Source organism: Asterias amurensis, chromosome 9 (genome assembly GCF_032118995.1).
Source record: "Asterias amurensis chromosome 9, ASM3211899v1".
NCBI classification, from domain to species: Eukaryota; Metazoa; Echinodermata; class Asteroidea; order Forcipulatida; family Asteriidae; genus Asterias; species Asterias amurensis.
The window spans coordinates 1,151,835-1,169,822 of NC_092656.1; the positions used below are offsets into that span (position 1 = coordinate 1,151,835).

General features: G+C 38.3%; 1 protein-coding gene across 1 annotated transcript; it reads left to right on the forward strand.

Annotated features, from left to right (window-relative positions):
* Positions 1-132: 132 nt before the first annotated feature.
* Positions 133-17,441, forward strand: LOC139941640 (lon protease homolog, mitochondrial-like). The gene is made up of 21 exons (XM_071938227.1): positions 133-998; positions 1,756-1,844; positions 2,190-2,312; positions 2,857-3,061; positions 4,073-4,134; positions 4,497-4,567; positions 5,523-5,581; positions 5,742-5,825; positions 6,188-6,319; positions 6,927-7,015; positions 7,470-7,608; positions 7,907-8,029; positions 8,451-8,506; positions 9,038-9,125; positions 9,396-9,518; positions 10,262-10,378; positions 11,130-11,270; positions 11,980-12,148; positions 14,040-14,254; positions 14,697-14,861; positions 16,018-17,441. The coding sequence occupies exons 1-21, from the start codon at positions 252-254 to the stop codon at positions 16,159-16,161; spliced, it is 3,141 nt and encodes a 1,046-aa protein (XP_071794328.1). The 5' UTR covers positions 133-251; the 3' UTR covers positions 16,162-17,441.
* The last annotated feature ends 547 nt before the right edge of the window (positions 17,442-17,988 follow it).

Consider the following 17,988-nt stretch of genomic DNA (forward strand, 5'->3'; position numbering starts at 1 on the left):
AGGCGAGCAACTAGTTCTACTTTTCATAAGATGGTAAAGGTACTCCAACGTGATTCCGGATTTGCGCCCTCTGTTGTGATGTTACATAAAAACACATGTTAGCTAATTGCATGTGTGTAGGATGGTATTGGATCGCACAATCAGCGCACAGGGCTAGGGGATCGGGAGAGTGCACAATTGGCGCTGGCTTGAATAAAACAATTACACAACTTAGAGTGGACAAAAATCCAAGTTTCTTAGAGTGGACAAGAATGTCTTTTAGTCATCTAGCCCTAACAGGAACTGCAGCCCAGCCGCTGAGACTTGGACGTACCGTCTACAACTCGCCTGCTGCGGCTTCATATCGAACACACGTGCACCGTTTGTACTCGTCGTGCGGCAGAACTACAGCAAGAACGAAGAATTATGATGCAACATCTACTGCAGTTTCGCTCGCTTCTCCAAATCACTGCAGCTCATTATTCAGTCTCAGAAATTCCCTGTTTAACAAGAATATAAAACACTTACATAAAAACTACAGGACAGTGACAACTCTAAGTTGCACAACCTTGTTTGACAAATCAACCCAACGATTTGACTCAAACAAAAAGTCAAACTATTCAACATTTGTAGGCTTGGACAGGAGGTTGTCGTTATGGGATCAATCAAGGTTTTCTACGGGTCAGACATCTGCTCTTGAAAGGACAAAATCACTTGGGCAGCAACAGAGAAAGTTTTTCTGGAAAGGAAGTGGCCAAGAAGGGTCTGGCCAAGATGACGGGGAGGGTGGAGATTCTCCAGACTCTGCTAATGAAGGAAACGGTGCTGGTGATGGGAGCGAGGGTAACAATGGAGATCAGCAAGGGGGCGGGGAGCAACCCCCCCCTAGACACCCAACCGGTCCCGCCATACCGATGGTATCTTTGGCTACAATGAATGTTCCTGAAGTCTTCACTCCATTACCAGTGATTGCAGTTCAGCGAAATCCTGTTTTTCCAAAATTCATAAAAATAATTGAGGTACAACAAAAAGGAGATCACGGTTATTAAATTATACCGCTTGGTTAATTTTGCTGAATGGCCAAAAAGGCACTCTAGATGGGAAGAAAGAGGGCTTATGTACAGCACCTGTTTTTCCTTCCCATAATGCCTTTCACTCGACCATTATTCAGCAAAATCAACCAGGCGGAGCTCAATGTCGGCTCGGTCCAGAGTAAACATGGTAAACTCGGCCCGAAAATATTGAATTATGTGTGGTTGACGCCTTGACAGGGAATTGGCGGCTATGGTTGGCTGTATCTCAGACAGAAGTTAATCACAATCGCCGTTTAAAAAAGACATCTTTATAATCTAAAGCATGATCTAAACAAACTAAAATGGTAGAAAGTGAACTTCCCCCGCAGTTTGTGGCAATAGTTGTGCTGGCCAAATTGTTTGAAACATTCAAGTAAGGAGTAAAGTTGGGAAGGAACAAAATAAACTCATTGTTCTCGGGAAGTGTTCCGAAGACTTTGTTATTAAGTGAAAGGGGGGGGTCAATTACAGCAGGCCTTGATATTCATCTTTTAGAGGACATTTTCATTGTGCAAAGGGCAACTTCCATTGCAATATCTTATAATCTGTTGTTTATTGGAAACGGTGTATTTGAACAAGCCGCAGTCTTGTTGAAGTTCAGTACATTACAGTTTCCTGAAATGTGAATGCAAAGATACATATTTATAAATGTTTGATTTGACCTTTACCTTGACCCTTTCAATACTTTGCTTACTTTAACTAGATCAGCAACAAACCACTTATAGAACTTCTTCGGAAAAAGGTGCGTCTATCCCAGCCATATGCAGGTGTTTTCCTTCGAAAAGATGACTCGTAAGTTAATAATTATGCAAAGAATCATTGCATTGCCCCTGACAATTTGGCCCTGTAGATTTTGTTTTGTATTTCTTGTGATGCACGTAACCTGTACACCTCTTTTAAAAATTCAGAGGTTTCAGGTTTCCATAGCTAGATAGGGGGACTCAAACCTATAGGCCATCAGGAAGTATCACGTTCAACAAAATGTCATTCTAATAAAAAAAACTATATGATTGACATTTTTAGACAAATACTAATAATAGATTTGTTGCAGTCTTTAAAAGACTTGGTTATTCATTTAATGATTAATTTTTATTTCTGGAAAGGAATCCTCTCACTTTGAATTGTTTACATTCACAGGGAAGTTGACACGGAGGTCATAGAGGACTTGGATAAAGTCTACCCTTTGGGTACATTTGTACAGATTCATGAGATGCAAGATCTGGGTGATAGACTTCGTATGATTGTTATGGGACATAGAAGGTAACCATGGTAACAAGTTTACTCTCTGATTGATAATCATAATTATTAGTCACTGCATGCCTGATGCCTCGGAGGCTACAAAGGCGATTGCCTCCATGCCCACTGGTCATTGCCTTGGTGCCCTTGAAATGCTATGACTGTAGAATTTACAACTTCCTAATATCCCTTTACCAAGTATAACATGTCTTGGTGCCCTTGCTCTTTCAAAAACGAAGCCTACAGGCTCGAGCCAGTCACACTAGTACAAAAAAAAACCTTCGATAGACATTGTGCGCATAACGTCTTTTGGTGATCACCAGCTCACATTTGCTTTGTGAACCTGAACAGTTATTCAAGATTCAACATATTTATTGTCGTGATTGTGTACAAGGAAAATAAAACAAGTCAAGGCACACAAAACAAAAGATATCAGTCAACAAGAACAAAAAGTAAATTTAAAATTAAGAATCATCCATTAAGAACTTCTAAAATGATTTAATTATGCAAAGTGTAAAGTGCCTAATGTATGAGTTGTTGTCAATGTTTATTGGCGTCCCCACACTAGGATCAAGATAACATCCACAGTAGACAATGCTGAAGTGTTTCCAGTTGAAGACCCCAAACCCAAGGAGTTAAAGGAGGAGGGTCAAGAGATGATGGAAGAGAAGGAAGATGATAAAGACATTACATCCATCCCTACAAACCAGGTTTATATGGCAGAGGTAGAAAACATAACGCATGAACCCTTCAAAACTAGCGATGAAATCAAGGTACGTAAACACATTATTATTGTTACTTGTACTTGTTGAAGGTGTTATCTTTTTTATTTTGACTACTTTAAAGGCAGTGGACACAATTGGTAATCACTAAAAACGATTATTATCATAAAACCTTACTTGGTGAAGAGTAATGGGGAGAGGTTGATAGTATAAAACATGGTGGGAAACGGCTCCATCTGAACTGGCATAGTTTTCGGGAAAGAAGTAATTTTCCACGAATTTGATTTTGAGACCTCAGATTTAGAATTTGAGGTCCCGAAATCAAGCATCTGAAAGCACACAACTTCGTGTGACAAGGGTGTTTTTTCTTTCATTATTATCTCGCAACTTCGACGACCAATTGAGCTCAAATTTTCACAGGTTTGTTATTTTATGCATATGTTGAGATACACCAAGTGAGAAGACTGGTCTTTGACAATTACTAATAGTGTCCACTGTTTTTAAAGGTGTTGTTTTGTTTTGTAGGCTGTTCCTTGACAAGCCCCGCTTTCTTTTAACTTTTGGTATTTCATAGGTGTCATAATAAGCATCAGTTCTAAGCTAACCTGTTCCTACCATGAAGTTGATGGTGTATAACTGATGCTAGATCAAAGTGTCCGTGCGCATGCCGGCTGTGTTATATCACAGTTGTGACGTAAACGTGGACTTACATCGTAGATTACGAGAAAATGTCTCTGAAAGGTCTGTTTTTACTTTGCCTTTAAAGGCAGCATGAACTTTGGTAATGTCAAAGACCAGTATTCTCACTTGGTGTGTCCCAACACATGCATAAAATAACATATTTGTGACCATTTGGGCTCAATTGGTCATCAAAGTTTTGACCTTTTTCTACAATTACATTGCTTCAGATGGGGTTATTTTTTAAGAATGCTTTACAATATCAAAATATCAACAGCTCCCCAGTGCTCTTTACCAGGTAAGTTGGGTGAAATTGTGCCCTGCTCATGCAACGGAATACCACTATTAATACCAATGTGTGACTGTTTTTCTTTTCTTAATTAGGCATTAACTGCTGAAGTGGTAAAAACTGTAAGAGACATTATCTCGCTGAATCCTTTGTACAGGTAAGATTTTAATCATTTAAATTTAAACAAGAAACTTGGAAGGAAATAAATCATAATGAATGTTAAGTTATGAGGTGATATAACTTGGCCTGGAATGACACGCAGGCCACAAAGGCCATTGCCCTGGTCTTGACCTTGGCGCCCCTGCAAAAGTTTTGGTGTTACTGCAAACCAAATATACATTCCAAGAATTAACACCAATGTTTTATACATACATACTACAAAGCATTAATAAAGCGCCTTTTTTGACAAGATCAAAGCGCTATAAAGTGAGTAAACCAATATAAAAATACTACAACATATTAAGAGATTTCTTGAACATTGGCAAAGAGTTACAATGATTTGTGTTTTTCTATCTTCAGAGAGTCTGTAGCCCAGATGATCCAGGCAGGTCAGAGAGTGATTGACAATCCAGTGTACCTCAGTGATTTAGGTAAGTCAAGCTGTATCCCTTTCAACTAGATAAGTGTTGTGGAAATAGTTAACATAACACTTAGAATTTGCAGGTGTCACTATAACTTGGCCGATAACACTTGGAAATAAACTCAGAGCTCAGAGGAAGACTCCTTTTTTTGGGGGGGGGGGGGCTGATAAACAGAATGTTTTTTTGAAACTGTATAGGGCCTAAGGCTTTACAAAAATGGTGATAGATTACACTAGCAGTGAAGAGAAGGCAGGAATAAAGAGAGTGGGCTAACCACAGGGGATAGAATGACTGGGAATGGAACCTAAGACATTGTATATATTGGTCAGGACCTTGAAGGATGGTTAATGAGGATGAGTGTGGTGGGAGGTCGATAGAAGTACATAATGTCCCAGACAGCCAGCTCGACACTGGTGTCTCTGTGGGCATTATGGATTTGGGATGGGCTTGTGAGCTTGGGGTGGTGGAAGTGTGAGGCACAACAAAATAGTTATAAGTTTACAATATCTTAGAATGTAGACTGATGAAATACTACAGCGAAAAAGATGCTGTACCAAAAAACCAAAATAAACATTTGGCAATACTGAACACAACCTTTGGCTCTCGATATATGGGATGTGCCAGAGTAGACACTGAGGTTTTCAAAGGAACCTTGTTACTCCTGAATAGCTAAATAATACTACCTTGGGTATGGAAACTCTTTTGGACTATAATAAGGGAATCAATGTGCGGTGAAGAGGTTTTAAACTAGTGGTTTAAACTCGCCGAGGCCTGGTTCTTGATAATTTTACCGAGACTGATTCATTGGCCACACATATGCTAACTGTGTTTAAACACTTCTGGCTGTGGTTATATCATCCGTTTAAACACCCCCACGTGATGTCCTCTCAGCCAATCAAAATTGAAAAACTGTCCCAGGTGATTATGAATAAATAATAATGAGATATTTGATTGTTTTTAACAGGTGCTGCATTGACTGGTGCTGAGTCGCATGAGTTACAGGAAGTCCTGGAGGAGATGAATGTAAGAAACATTCATTTTAAATGGTTCGGCTACTTTTTGTACGACACAAAACACAAACGTCCACAGATTACGACAAACTCACACATTGTAACGAGAATATTGTAAAAAGCTCTACTTATCTGTATAAAACTGATGTTATGTTGTATATGTTGTATTCCAGATAACCAAAAGGCTAATGCTGGCCCTTAATCTTCTCAAGAAAGAATACGAAGTGAGCAAACTGCAGCAGCGTCTCGGCAAAGAGGTAACCCTCCTCCTTATTTATAGAAATCAGATGACTGAAATGATGACAACAAATGTGTGCACAAAACTGAAATTGAATGCATTGTGTGCTGGCCCTAGTTTGAGTAGAGTAGGGGGAAATGAACTTGATGTGTTTTAATGAAATTGAATAATGAATATTTTCTGAAGTCGGCCAGGAAATCGTATATTAAAGAGACAAGAATAAACTAAAGATAATAGTAAACTTGCGGATACAACCATGTAATAATTCTCTTTTGAGGGAGTGTTGGCTCTGAAAAGAGCCTGTTTGGTCTCAACAAAATAAAAAAACTGTTTTAAAGAAAGGATTGGAGCCTCTCTCTATTTTGTTTGAATCTTACACAGGTGGAGGACAAAGTCAAGACGTCGCATCGTCGCTTTATGCTTCAGGAGCAGCTGAAGATTATTAAGAAGGAGCTTGGGTTGGAAAAGGACGACAAGGACGCCATCGAGGAGAAATTCAGAGAAAGACTCAAGGTCTGTGCTCATTTTAGCAATTTTTTAAAACTTTTTATGTCAGCTTTTTTTTCAGATTCCGTGTTTACATTTTGCTCTTAATTTATGTCTCCTTAGCTTTCATGAAATTTAATGGCCTGTTATAGTGTATTGGATAATTATTTGGGTCATTGAATAATATGGATCTTTAAACAACTATTAGCTGTGAATTGTCATTTCCGTTATGTTGTTAATTAGTTGTATTTTGTTTTAAATCACAGTCATTTGTTTGAGTTTTTGCAATTTAAGTCAGCGAGCACGATTGATATGAAGTTATTTAGAAAGAGTCTAACATCAATCATTTGTGATTTGCTTAGAATGCAACATGTGCAAAAAGTACTGGATCAAAAACATTTCGTACATTGACTTAATTTTTCATTGAGCTGACATAAAATGAAAGATGCTCACAATTTTACTAGTCTTTTGCATTGCTAATAAAAACTTAAATTTGGAATATGGGATATAATCTATCATTTAACATATAATTGTTAGTTTCTTACCCATTTGCTAGTGGAAATCAAAGTTCTATATTTTTAAAAATGTGGACAATAAATGAAATCTAATCTGATATAATTTAATTTAATTTTAGGGCAAGGAGGTACCTCAACCAGTGATGGATGTCATTGATGAAGAGATGAACAAACTCTCCTTTCTTGATAGCCACTCCTCAGAATTCAGGTAAGACTCAAATGCATACATGTGTTGGATGTCATCTTCCAAGTAGACAGATACAATTGAACAAAAGTTAAAAGCACTGGACATCTTTGGTAATTGTCAAAGACCAGTGCTCCCACTTGGTGTATCCCAAGATATGCATAAAATAACAAATCTGTGAAAATTTGGACTGAATCGGTCATTAAAGTTTCAAGAGAATGATGAAAGAAAAAACACTGTTGTCGCACAAAATGTGTGTGCTTTCAGATGCATATTAAAAAGTTGTATACCGAAAGTCTTTTAAAATTTGAGTGAGAGTTTACCTCTTTCCCAAAAAAACTTTGTTACTTTGGAGGGAGCCGTTTCTCACAATGTTTTATACTATCAACAGCTCTCCATTGCTTGTTACCAAGTAAGTTTTTATGCTACAATTATTTTGAGTAAATTGTTGATTATGTTGTTGACTTTTTTCCCTTAGTGTGACCCGTAACTATCTGGACTGGTTGACCCTCTTACCTTGGGGTGTGTGGAGTGAAGAAAACCTTGAGATTAAAGAAGCTAAGGATATCTTAGAACGAGATCATTATGGCATGGATGACGTCAAGAAAAGGATCCTGGTAAATTATCTTTCTTTCTTCAGCTATTTCTGTTGTTCCCAGGAGAAAAATTCAGTCTGAAAGGATTGAGGGAATGTGTTACTGATGTCTGATTGTGTTTTGTAAGTAAATTAAGTTGTTGAGAAGAGTGGTAAGTGCCACAATTGATTTCACCAAGCAAGAAGTCACAACTATTTTTGTAGTAGTCGGTGCGGCATGAGTAGCCGTGCAGTTGAAAAACGGTAGCAATTAATAGTCATGAGTGTGACACTAGTCACGCAGGCTTAATTTTGATCATTTTGTTCCATTGTTTTTTTAGGAATTCATCGCAGTCAGTCAGCTGAAGGGAACAACCCAGGGTAAAATCTTGTGCTTCTATGGTCCACCAGGGGTTGGTAAGACCAGCATTGCTAGGTCAATTGCCAACGCTCTAAACAGAGAGGTAGGTTTGGTTTTCTTGTTCATTTATACCTATAGTACACTATTCAAATGAAAAATGAAGTAAGGAGAAAACCATAGCTAAATGAAGTGGTTTTATGCAGTACATTCAGGTTTGCAACTTTTCAGATGATTTGGTATTTTGTCGGTTTCTTTGCTTGGAATTAAGCAGACCAGGGCACACTTTGATAGCGCTGCTTAACGGTAAGCAAATTATTATGCTAGCTGTAGCAGAAAAATTTACTTACATAAGCACTAGTGTATTTCACAAGTAAGCAAGAACAAATAGTCGGCCATCTTGCGCATTCACCACTGGATTGTGTTAGTGCGTCATTCATTTTCATACAGTATTTTCGTCAGTCACTTACAACATGGTAAACTTTTGAAGAAATGCATTATGAACAATTCCGTGCCCATTTGTTCAGTATTTCAGATTCAGTGTTGGTGGTATGACTGACGTTGCAGAAATCAAAGGACACAGGTAAGCTAACTGTAACCAAATCATTATAAATAAAAATGAAGATTGAAGGAAAAATTGTCGGCCTCTATGTTGTATTCTGCAAAATTGTAGTCAATGCAATGGTATGCAATGGTACACAGGTTTATCTCTCCGTTGAATATGTAAAAATGTGTTTTGTGCGTTTGATCAAGCTGGATACTTGTGCAGTGGTAGTAGAAATCTATTAGCACATGATGTACTTTCAATTGTTGAGCGTAGCATGCAATTCGACTGTACAACAGAGTGTGAGGACAGGAACTAAAAAAGTACAAAATAAAAAAAGATTTTACAGATTCCCCTTTAGTATGATAAAAGTTAAACTAAACATAAAGAGTATTTCTGAGTAGTTAGTCAAGACCTAAACAAATGTTTAAGATCTTGCAGGTTCATTGCCGTGGTGATAAACGACATTGAGCTTTCACAAAACTGCAGTTTAAGACATTGCACCGCTCTTTTATTCCCTAAATGCTCATACAATGTAATTGAGTTTGATTTGTTCTTTTCTGTTTGCAGACGAACCTATGTTGGGGCCATGCCTGGTAAAGTCATTCAGTGTCTGAAAAAAGTCAAGACAGAAAATCCACTTATTCTGATTGATGAGGTAATTCACTTTACGATTCCTTCCAAATTTTGAATATATTTTACTCTTCTTTTCACAGAACTCGGGGAAAGTAGCGAGTATACAGTGCTAACACACATTGGTGCGAGGGTAAAACCAAAGTTAATTTTGGTTATCCCTGATGTAAATTTAACATCTATTTCAAATAAAAAATTTAATCGAATTATTGATTATTTATTTGATCAACTATTTCAAATGCAATTTTAATTTCAAGTATTGATTATTTAAAACTTATTGATTTCTTTACTACAGGTTGACAAGATAGGAAAGGGTTACCAAGGCGACCCATCCTCAGCGTTACTAGAGCTACTCGATCCGGAACAGAATTCTAATTTCTTGGATCACTACCTGGATGTCCCGGTAGATCTCAGCAAGGTATACTGAGAAAGAACTGTGAGGATTTGATGAACAGTTTTATTTTTAACCCTATCGTTGCCAAATTGTATGGGCAACCACTGTTGATCACATTGTTTGACCAATCAAGCGTGGTGCACACAGTCTTACACAACAGAAAGCTGTCGTTCAAAGGCCATTTCTACAGAAACTCAAAGTTTCCTTGAAGATATTGTTTCACAGCAAAGCTTTATATAATCAAAAACATTATTGAGATCGGTCACTAAATGTCAAAGATCTTAGTTTTTCTTTTCTCAGTGTGATCTGTAATCTCAAACACTTATTTGTACACAGCTATATGGTGCTTCGTAGTAGGTGCTGGGCGTTTCAAATCTTTTAACTCCAATTTGAAGAGATTTCATAACAGCAACCTTATTTATTTTACCATTATTGAAAAGATCCGATCTCACTGTTTTAACGATGGTAGCTTGGGTAAGCAGAGGGGTCATTATGCATCAGTTCTAAGCTAACCTGTTCCTACCATGAACTTGATGGTGTATAACTGTTGCTAGATCAAAGTGTCCGTGCGCATGCCGGCTGTGTTATATCACAGTTGTGACGTAAACGTGGACTTACATTGGATATTTGGAGACAAAGTCTCATCATTCGTAACGAGCCAGTAAAATGTTCCTTATAACATCACCTAATTCCTTTATCCGATATGACTTTGTGCCCTCATCTTTTTTGATGTGCTTAAAGTCTCTGGTTTGTTTTGATTGATACAGGTTCTGTTTATCTGCACTGCTAATGTGATCGATACCATACCAGAACCACTTCGAGATCGGATGGAACTGATTGACGTTTCTGGTTATGTGCCTCAAGAGAAAGTGGCTATTGCTCAGGTCAGTTTACAAATATGGCTTTCTTTGGTTATTGTTTTAGTTTTAAAGACTGCACATATCAATTTAGGTATAGATACAATTTGAAAACGAATGTTTTTTAACACTGAACTATAGCCATCCAGACCACTTGTAGTGTAATTAACTAGTCCTCAGGTATTTTTACTGGAATTTGGTCAGCAGAGCACCGATAAGGGAGAACGCTGATGAGGCATAAGGACAGGGGTCCAACTATTTGTCATTTAAAAGCATAATACCAAAAAATGAACAGCTCCATATTATATGAGTATTGTCACGATTGTGTAATCCATACGATTACCCTGTATGGAGTTATTGAAATTTATAACAAACATTCCCAGAATGTGTAGGCAAGAAGTGTCGTTCAGGTCTCAGAGAGTTCATTTATGCATCAGTTCTAAGCTAACCTATTCTTACCATGAATTTGATGGTGTATATCTGATGCTAGATCAAAGTGTCCGTGCGCATGCCGGCTGTGTTATATCACAGTTGTGACGTAAACGTGGACTTACATAAAGTAGAATAAATCTCAGAAAGGTGGTTTTGATTTTTCAGTTGTTTTTTAAAGGCAGGGTTGGCAAAGACCAGTATTCTCACTTGGTGTATCCCAACATATGCAAACAAATAACAACAGATAAGCCCCAGGTAGTTATTTATTGTTTTGTTCGATTATTGGCAATTTAGTTGAGGATTTGATGTTGGATTTATCACATTATCTGTCATGTTTTGTATTCAGCAATATCTGATACCTCAAGCTCGTGAGAACACCGGTATTGACCAAGATAAGGTCACGATTGACGAGGATGTATTGAGCACGCTCATCAAGTCCTACTGCAGAGAGAGTGGTGTACGTAGTCTACAAAAACACATAGAAAAAGTAAGTGAAGATAGAGTTACCTTTGGTTTTTAGCAAGGTGGTCTTATTGGATCTAAATGATGCCTCCAACTGTGTTATGCCTTTACCTTTCAAAGACCATATATTAGTAGCCACAAACGGCATGTACTGACATGCCCATAGCGACCAAAAACAGCTTATAACTACTGAAATGCAAACAGCTAACAAGTACTGACCCCATATAGCATCCTCAAATGGCTTCTACTGATTTGCCTTTAGTTGCTGCAAACGGCTGTGAGATTTTACATACTTCCACTCAAACAAGCGGGAAAGACCCTAATGTTTCCTCTGTTAACATAGAGGGTAAAGAAAACCTTAAAAAATTGTCCTGCTATTTTTCCTAAAAATAATGGGGCGAACAACAAGATATGACCTAAAATGCGGAGGCATTCAGGTCACATAGGGGTCATTTATGCATCGGTCCTAAGCTAACCTGTTCCTACCATGAACGTGATGGTGTGTAACTGATGCTAGATCAAAATGTCCATGCGCATGCCGGCTGTGTTATATCACAGTTGTGACGTAAACGTGGACTTACATTTTAGAGTTGTGGACAGAGTTGTTAGACACTTTTAATTTTGTCCACACTTTCATGGTGACACTCTATCTATTAGAAAATTGGTGTACCACTAAACTTAAATTGACCTCGGGGACCGTCTGCATAGCATGATATATTTCTTTTCATTTGTAGATATTTCGCAAAGCTGCCTATAAGATTGTGAACAAGGAAGCAGAGGGTGTTGAGGTCATCACTCATGAGAACCTTCATGACTTTGTTGGGAAACCCATCTTCACAAGTGAACGAATGTATGATAAAACCCCTGCTGGTGTAGTCATGGGTCTAGCATGGACAGCCATGGGTAGGTCAAACAAATTTGATTGTTATTGAAAACCATTTATATTTGAAATGTTAATTACTGTCAGGAAATCATAAAATCAAATGTTTGCCTAATGTTTGGTGGCAATTTATCATCCAAACCTATGAAACTCTCTGGGAATGAACTCAAATAACCTGCTCCTGAACATTCCATGTTCCTGGCACTCCTGGGGTGATCGCTAAATGCCGGGCCATCTCTTTGGAACAGCGTCCCACATCAAATCAGACAAGCAGATACTTATTCTCAACAGTGTTGTAGCTAGGGCATTTTTAGTGGTGGGCGCAGCTGAATCTAAACTTGGTCAGAAATTGCGAGCAGTGCGCACGTACTTTGTTGTAAGGATTGTTTTCAGGGCTAAATATTAACATTCCAATCGTGCCAAATGCACATTATGTAAGATTCAAGAATCACAATTTTTAAGTATAATGACAATTGTTATTACAAAAATGTGTTGATACAAAATAATTGTGATGCATTTGTTGTGAACAGACTGTTTTTGAAATAGTTTCTGCTGTTTGCTTTTTGTAATCCCGCCGCGATAAAGTTGAACTTGAACTTTGAAGGTGGAGTAACTGTCTTGATTGTCTCAGGTACAGTTTCATTCTCAGCACTAACTGAAGCTGCAAGAGATACTTTTATATCATCTTCCAATCTTTTCCTGTTTTACAAAAAAGTCGTCCAGCTTAGCGTACGTTGCGAGGCCATCTTAAAATTTACACAGATCTCTCTCATTCGTGTGGACGAAGCGAATGTGTTTACATGCCTACATCCGGGACACGCGAACTCGTACACTAGACTTTACACAGCCCCCTTGTACTGTTGTGTGGTGATACTGTTTGTGTGTACATGGAATGCGTGAAATCCCCGCGAAAACCTCACGACTAGACTTGTAGTGCACTCTAGGGTCTACCACAGCGCGCGCTGGTGTACACCACATGTACATACATACATCGTGTTCATGTGCACGGTACCAGCACTGATGTCAGCCTGTATAGACGGTACGCCTTCTACACTGTACTATAGTTCGTTCAATAAAAACGTCAGGGCATATTTCACGAAGAAAACTTCACAAGATGGCAAGAGGCAAGTTACATGGGAAAACTCGTTTGAGGTTTTAATTGCTCGTAATTCTGGCTCAAACAAATTACAGACTGCATTTAAAATGACAAAACACGAAAAAACATGACATTTTAGTCTTGCAATGTGATCAATATCAGTAGAACTTTTAGTTTTTTATTAATTTTGGGGGAAATTTTGTGGTGGGCGGCAGTCTATTTTTCAGCTGAAGTGCAGGGCGGAATTTGTCAGTGCTGGGCGGGCCCGCCCACCACCGCCCACCGTGGCTACAACGCTGATTCTCAATTCAAGACTCATCTCAAAACATATCTATTTGGGAAACCATAGCGTTCGCACTTTGGTTGTCTTTGTGTGTATAGCAGAGTTCTTGTTTTTACGACCGAACGCACACTCGCTTGGCCATAACACCCTACAGGGGTAATTTAAGCATCAGTTCTAAGCTAACCTGTTCCTACCATGACTGTGATGGTGTATAACTGATGCTAGATCAAAGTGTCCGTGCGCATGCCGGCTGTGTTATATCAAAGTTGTGACGTAAACGTGGACTTACATCGTAGATTACGAGAAAATGTCTCTGAATATTTAATTATATAATTTTTGCCTTTGAAGGCAGGGTATATTTTTGGTAATTGCCAAAGACCAGTATCCTCTCTTGAGATTGGCTGTTGCCAGCTTGGTGTTTATTTCCCTGGTTGGGAGTTTGTCAAGTTCCCTTGTTGGGAAGATCATCTTAACAAACAGATAAACAAACAAACATTGATGACCTGTAAACACTCTGTTTAATTGTTACAAACAGGTGGTTCGACTCTCTACATTGAGTCCGTCGTTCGAAAGAGAGTATCGGATGAAAACAAAGAATCCAGTGGCTCCCTGGAGGTAACTGGTAACCTTGGTGATGTGATGAAAGAAAGTGTTCAAATTGCGTACACTGTGGCCAAGTCGTTCCTATTGGCTGAAAAAACAGGCAATAGTTTCCTGGAGACGAACCATATACATTTACATGTACCTGAGGTGAGTAGATTCTGTCAATGTTACAACACAAAACACAAACGTCCCAAGATTTACATTAAACTTTACACGGTTAAAAGATTATGATGGTAGAAAGCTTTCCTTAAAACATTACGTACTGTCGTTTTTGAGTAAGAGTTGAAACAATTTCACAATAACAATTTTCTTTTTTCAAAGTGAGACGAAAACTATTTAAGCATGTGCAACAGATTTTAATTTCCCCAGTGTGGGATAATAAAGCTCTTCTTATCTTATCTTATCTTATTTACACAAATCTCCTGAAAACTTTGCTTTGTGATTTTTACTTTTTTTTTCTCAAAAACTAATTTTGTATGAACTCCAGATGCACAAGTAACTCAAGTGACTTACATCAGCTCTGTCAGTTTTAAATATTATTTAAACCTGAGACACCTCAAGACAATCTTTATCTTTTCTTTATTCAAAGGGTGCCACGCCCAAAGATGGACCAAGTGCGGGTTGCACCATAGCAACAGCTTTGACATCACTAGCTCTGAATCGCCCAATCAGACAGAATATTGCAATGACGGGCGAGGTTTCGCTGACTGGCAAGATCTTACCAGTTGGTGGTATCAAGGAAAAGATAATTGCGGTAGGTTTGATGTTAAAGGAAAAGTATACCATTGGTTTTAAAGTGTTTGATTGTTTTAATCCTATGTTAATAAACAAAAAAATATTTATGAGATATCGCCCAACTTACTAGGCTTAATGACTACTTCAAGGTGAGGGATACACTTAATTGATTTGTGCTATCGAGGGTGCTATCTAATTGGGGAGGTAGTGCTTTAATTCTGCTCTACTGGCCAGGCTTCAAATTGATGATACCCAAGCCTACATCTGCATGGACTGTGAAAGGGGTAACCCTATTTCAGCCCTAGGAGTTGGTGGCAACGGCCTCTGGAAAAAAAATTGTAGCCCACACCTTGAAGTGGCCTTCAGGCCTTGTATGTCTTGTCTTGACTCTGCTGCTAACAACACCTGAGCTTAGGTCCAGTGAACTAGACCACTCGGCCACGAAATGCCACAAATGTAGATATTATACCCCTAAAAACTAACCTGGCACCACTAGACCAATGAGCTAGCCTGATAGAGCGGGTAATAGATGTTAATTTTCACATCGTGGATAAAGAATTTACTCTAACACCACCTTAACATCTATTAAATAATATACAAATATTGACTGCGTCGAGTGCTATGGTTAAAACTATCGACTCCCGAGGTGATCCCCGTAGCGTTCTATTTTCCCGAGGCGAAGCCGAGGGAAAATAAAACGCTCCGGGGATCACCGAGGGAGTCATAGTTTTTAACCATTGCACGAGTAAAAGCAGTCAATATTTGTTTTATAACACCCCAAACATTTCTAAATACTGTACTATTATTATTAAGTTACAAACCTGAATGCTACAATCCACGGACGACGCGAATACAGATTGCAAACACTTATACTGAATGTGTTCATGTAGTGTCGTGCAATCCGAAATGGTTACAGACTATTAATTTGTCATACTCGCACACCCAACGGACGTCTGGGTACTGCACGCCGTGTGCTAGTCTGTCGGACTAGCGCACGGTGCCATGTGCTAGTCTTCGGACTAGCGCATGGCAAACCGACGGCCGTCGTCTAGCAAAACTAAGACATGTCATGTGACGCGCTCTAAACCAATGAGCTGGCAGAATACTTGCAAGGGGTGTTATAATTATTATTATTAGTAGTATATTTAAATTGTTGTTTTGTTATTTTATGACAGGCTCGAAGGGCCGGGGTGGACTGCATTATTCTCCCAGCTGAAAACAGGAAAGATTTCTCTGACTTGCCCAACTTCATCACAGAAGGACTAGAGGTTCATTTTGTAGAGAACTACATGGAGATTTACAGGATAGTTTTTCCATAAATAGAAGATTTATAATAAGACCGTGAGACACAAATCAATTTTTACAGGCAACATGGAGGCTACAAACTGGCAGGCCAGAAATTTCATGGAGACCATGGACTCTGTTGCCTGGTCTTGGCCTCTCAAAGATGAAATTCCAGGCCTTAACTGAGCTGCATGCAAAAAAAACCACTTGGGCAGTACAACATACATTTTATTGTCTGTACATGTATCTTATCGTCCCCAAGAAAATTATGTGGAAAATAACATGTGGATGTTTTTTCTTCTTGGGGATTGCCTGGAACTGGTTTCCCGTTAGTGGCCCTTTGGGACATTGGCTCATAGTGTTCTTTAATCAAACCCTCCGACTGACTTCTTTTAACAACAAACCAACCAACCATTCCAACCAACCAATCAACCAATCAACCAACCAACCAACCAACCAACCAACCAACCAGCCAACCAACCAACCCTTTAAGTAAGAACAAATACACAACCGTGTGTTATGATTCAAACAAGCCATTGCTCATTTTGAGACATTTACTAAACTTGACAATTGTGTCAACACAAATGAAAAATATGACAGCCACAACATTTTATGAACAACAGTTTGTAAAGCACTTGTGTAGCAGATATCTCAATGTTATCAGTTAACAACTGCGTGTCAATGGTCAATAAAAAGTGTTTGAGCGTGTCGAATACAAGATCAGCAAAGATTTTATATGTTATTCATTTGGTTTCTTGGTAACAAAAAGTGTACCCAAAGTGGTACCAATGATTGTGGCTCTGTACAACATGTATTCAGTGTGTTTGACCTGCAGGTCTTGTGACATGTTTTTTATTCGTTGGAAAAAATAAATTTACTTGGTGTTTTCAAGGTGCTTTTATTAAAGTATTTACATGATCATAATTAGATTCACATTCTATGCTAAAAAACAGTTTAGCTAAATAATTATCTCTCAGAAGACGTATGTTTCTCTTTTTGTACAAAAATAGGGTTCTGTTAAAGCAAGGGCCTTATATTTATCATGTAGTGAAGATTTATCCAAACGTTGATGATTCTTGTCAAAGTAAGGTGTTTTATTACATGCTTAATTTGCTGACTAAAACACCTGCTGTGAATTAATTGTTTAATTGGTGATTGATATTGACCTGTGAAGATTTTAGCTTTAAAGGAATCTGTTGCCTTGGATCGGACGAGTTGGTCAAAACAAAAGCGTTTGTAACCGTGTTTTATATAATGCATATGGTTGGAAAGATGTTTTATAAGTAAAATACAATGATCCAGACAAGTTTGCCTTGAAATTGCGTGGTTTTCCTTCTACTGTGCGAACTAATACGGCCATTTACGGGAGTCAAAATTTTGACCCCCATAAATGGCCGACGTGTTAGTCGACGAGGTAAAGGGAAAACCACGCAATTTCGAGGCATGTTTGTGTGCATCATTGTATTCTACTTTTACAACATCTTTCCAGCCATATGCATTTTATAAAAAACGGTTACAAACGCTTTCCAAAGACCAACTCGACCGATCCAAGGCAATGTGTTCTTTTAATGTCTGTAAATAAATTGTAAAAGATGCAAAACAAAAGATGTCCGGAATATTGTTTCACTTATTGCACACTAGATATTGTAGTTTTTCTTATAAATGTTGGAAATAAACTGAATATAAGGCATGTTTAATTACAAAGGAAAGCAAAGAGCCTGTGTGTTGAATCCCATTCTGGTTGGTGCTGTATGATTCTGGTTCTGGTGTATTACTGCAATATTACATGTGCAGGTGAAGAGAAGGAAGTAGAAAATTACAAGGAAATACAAACATTTTGGAAATTTGATGAAATTTAAAAT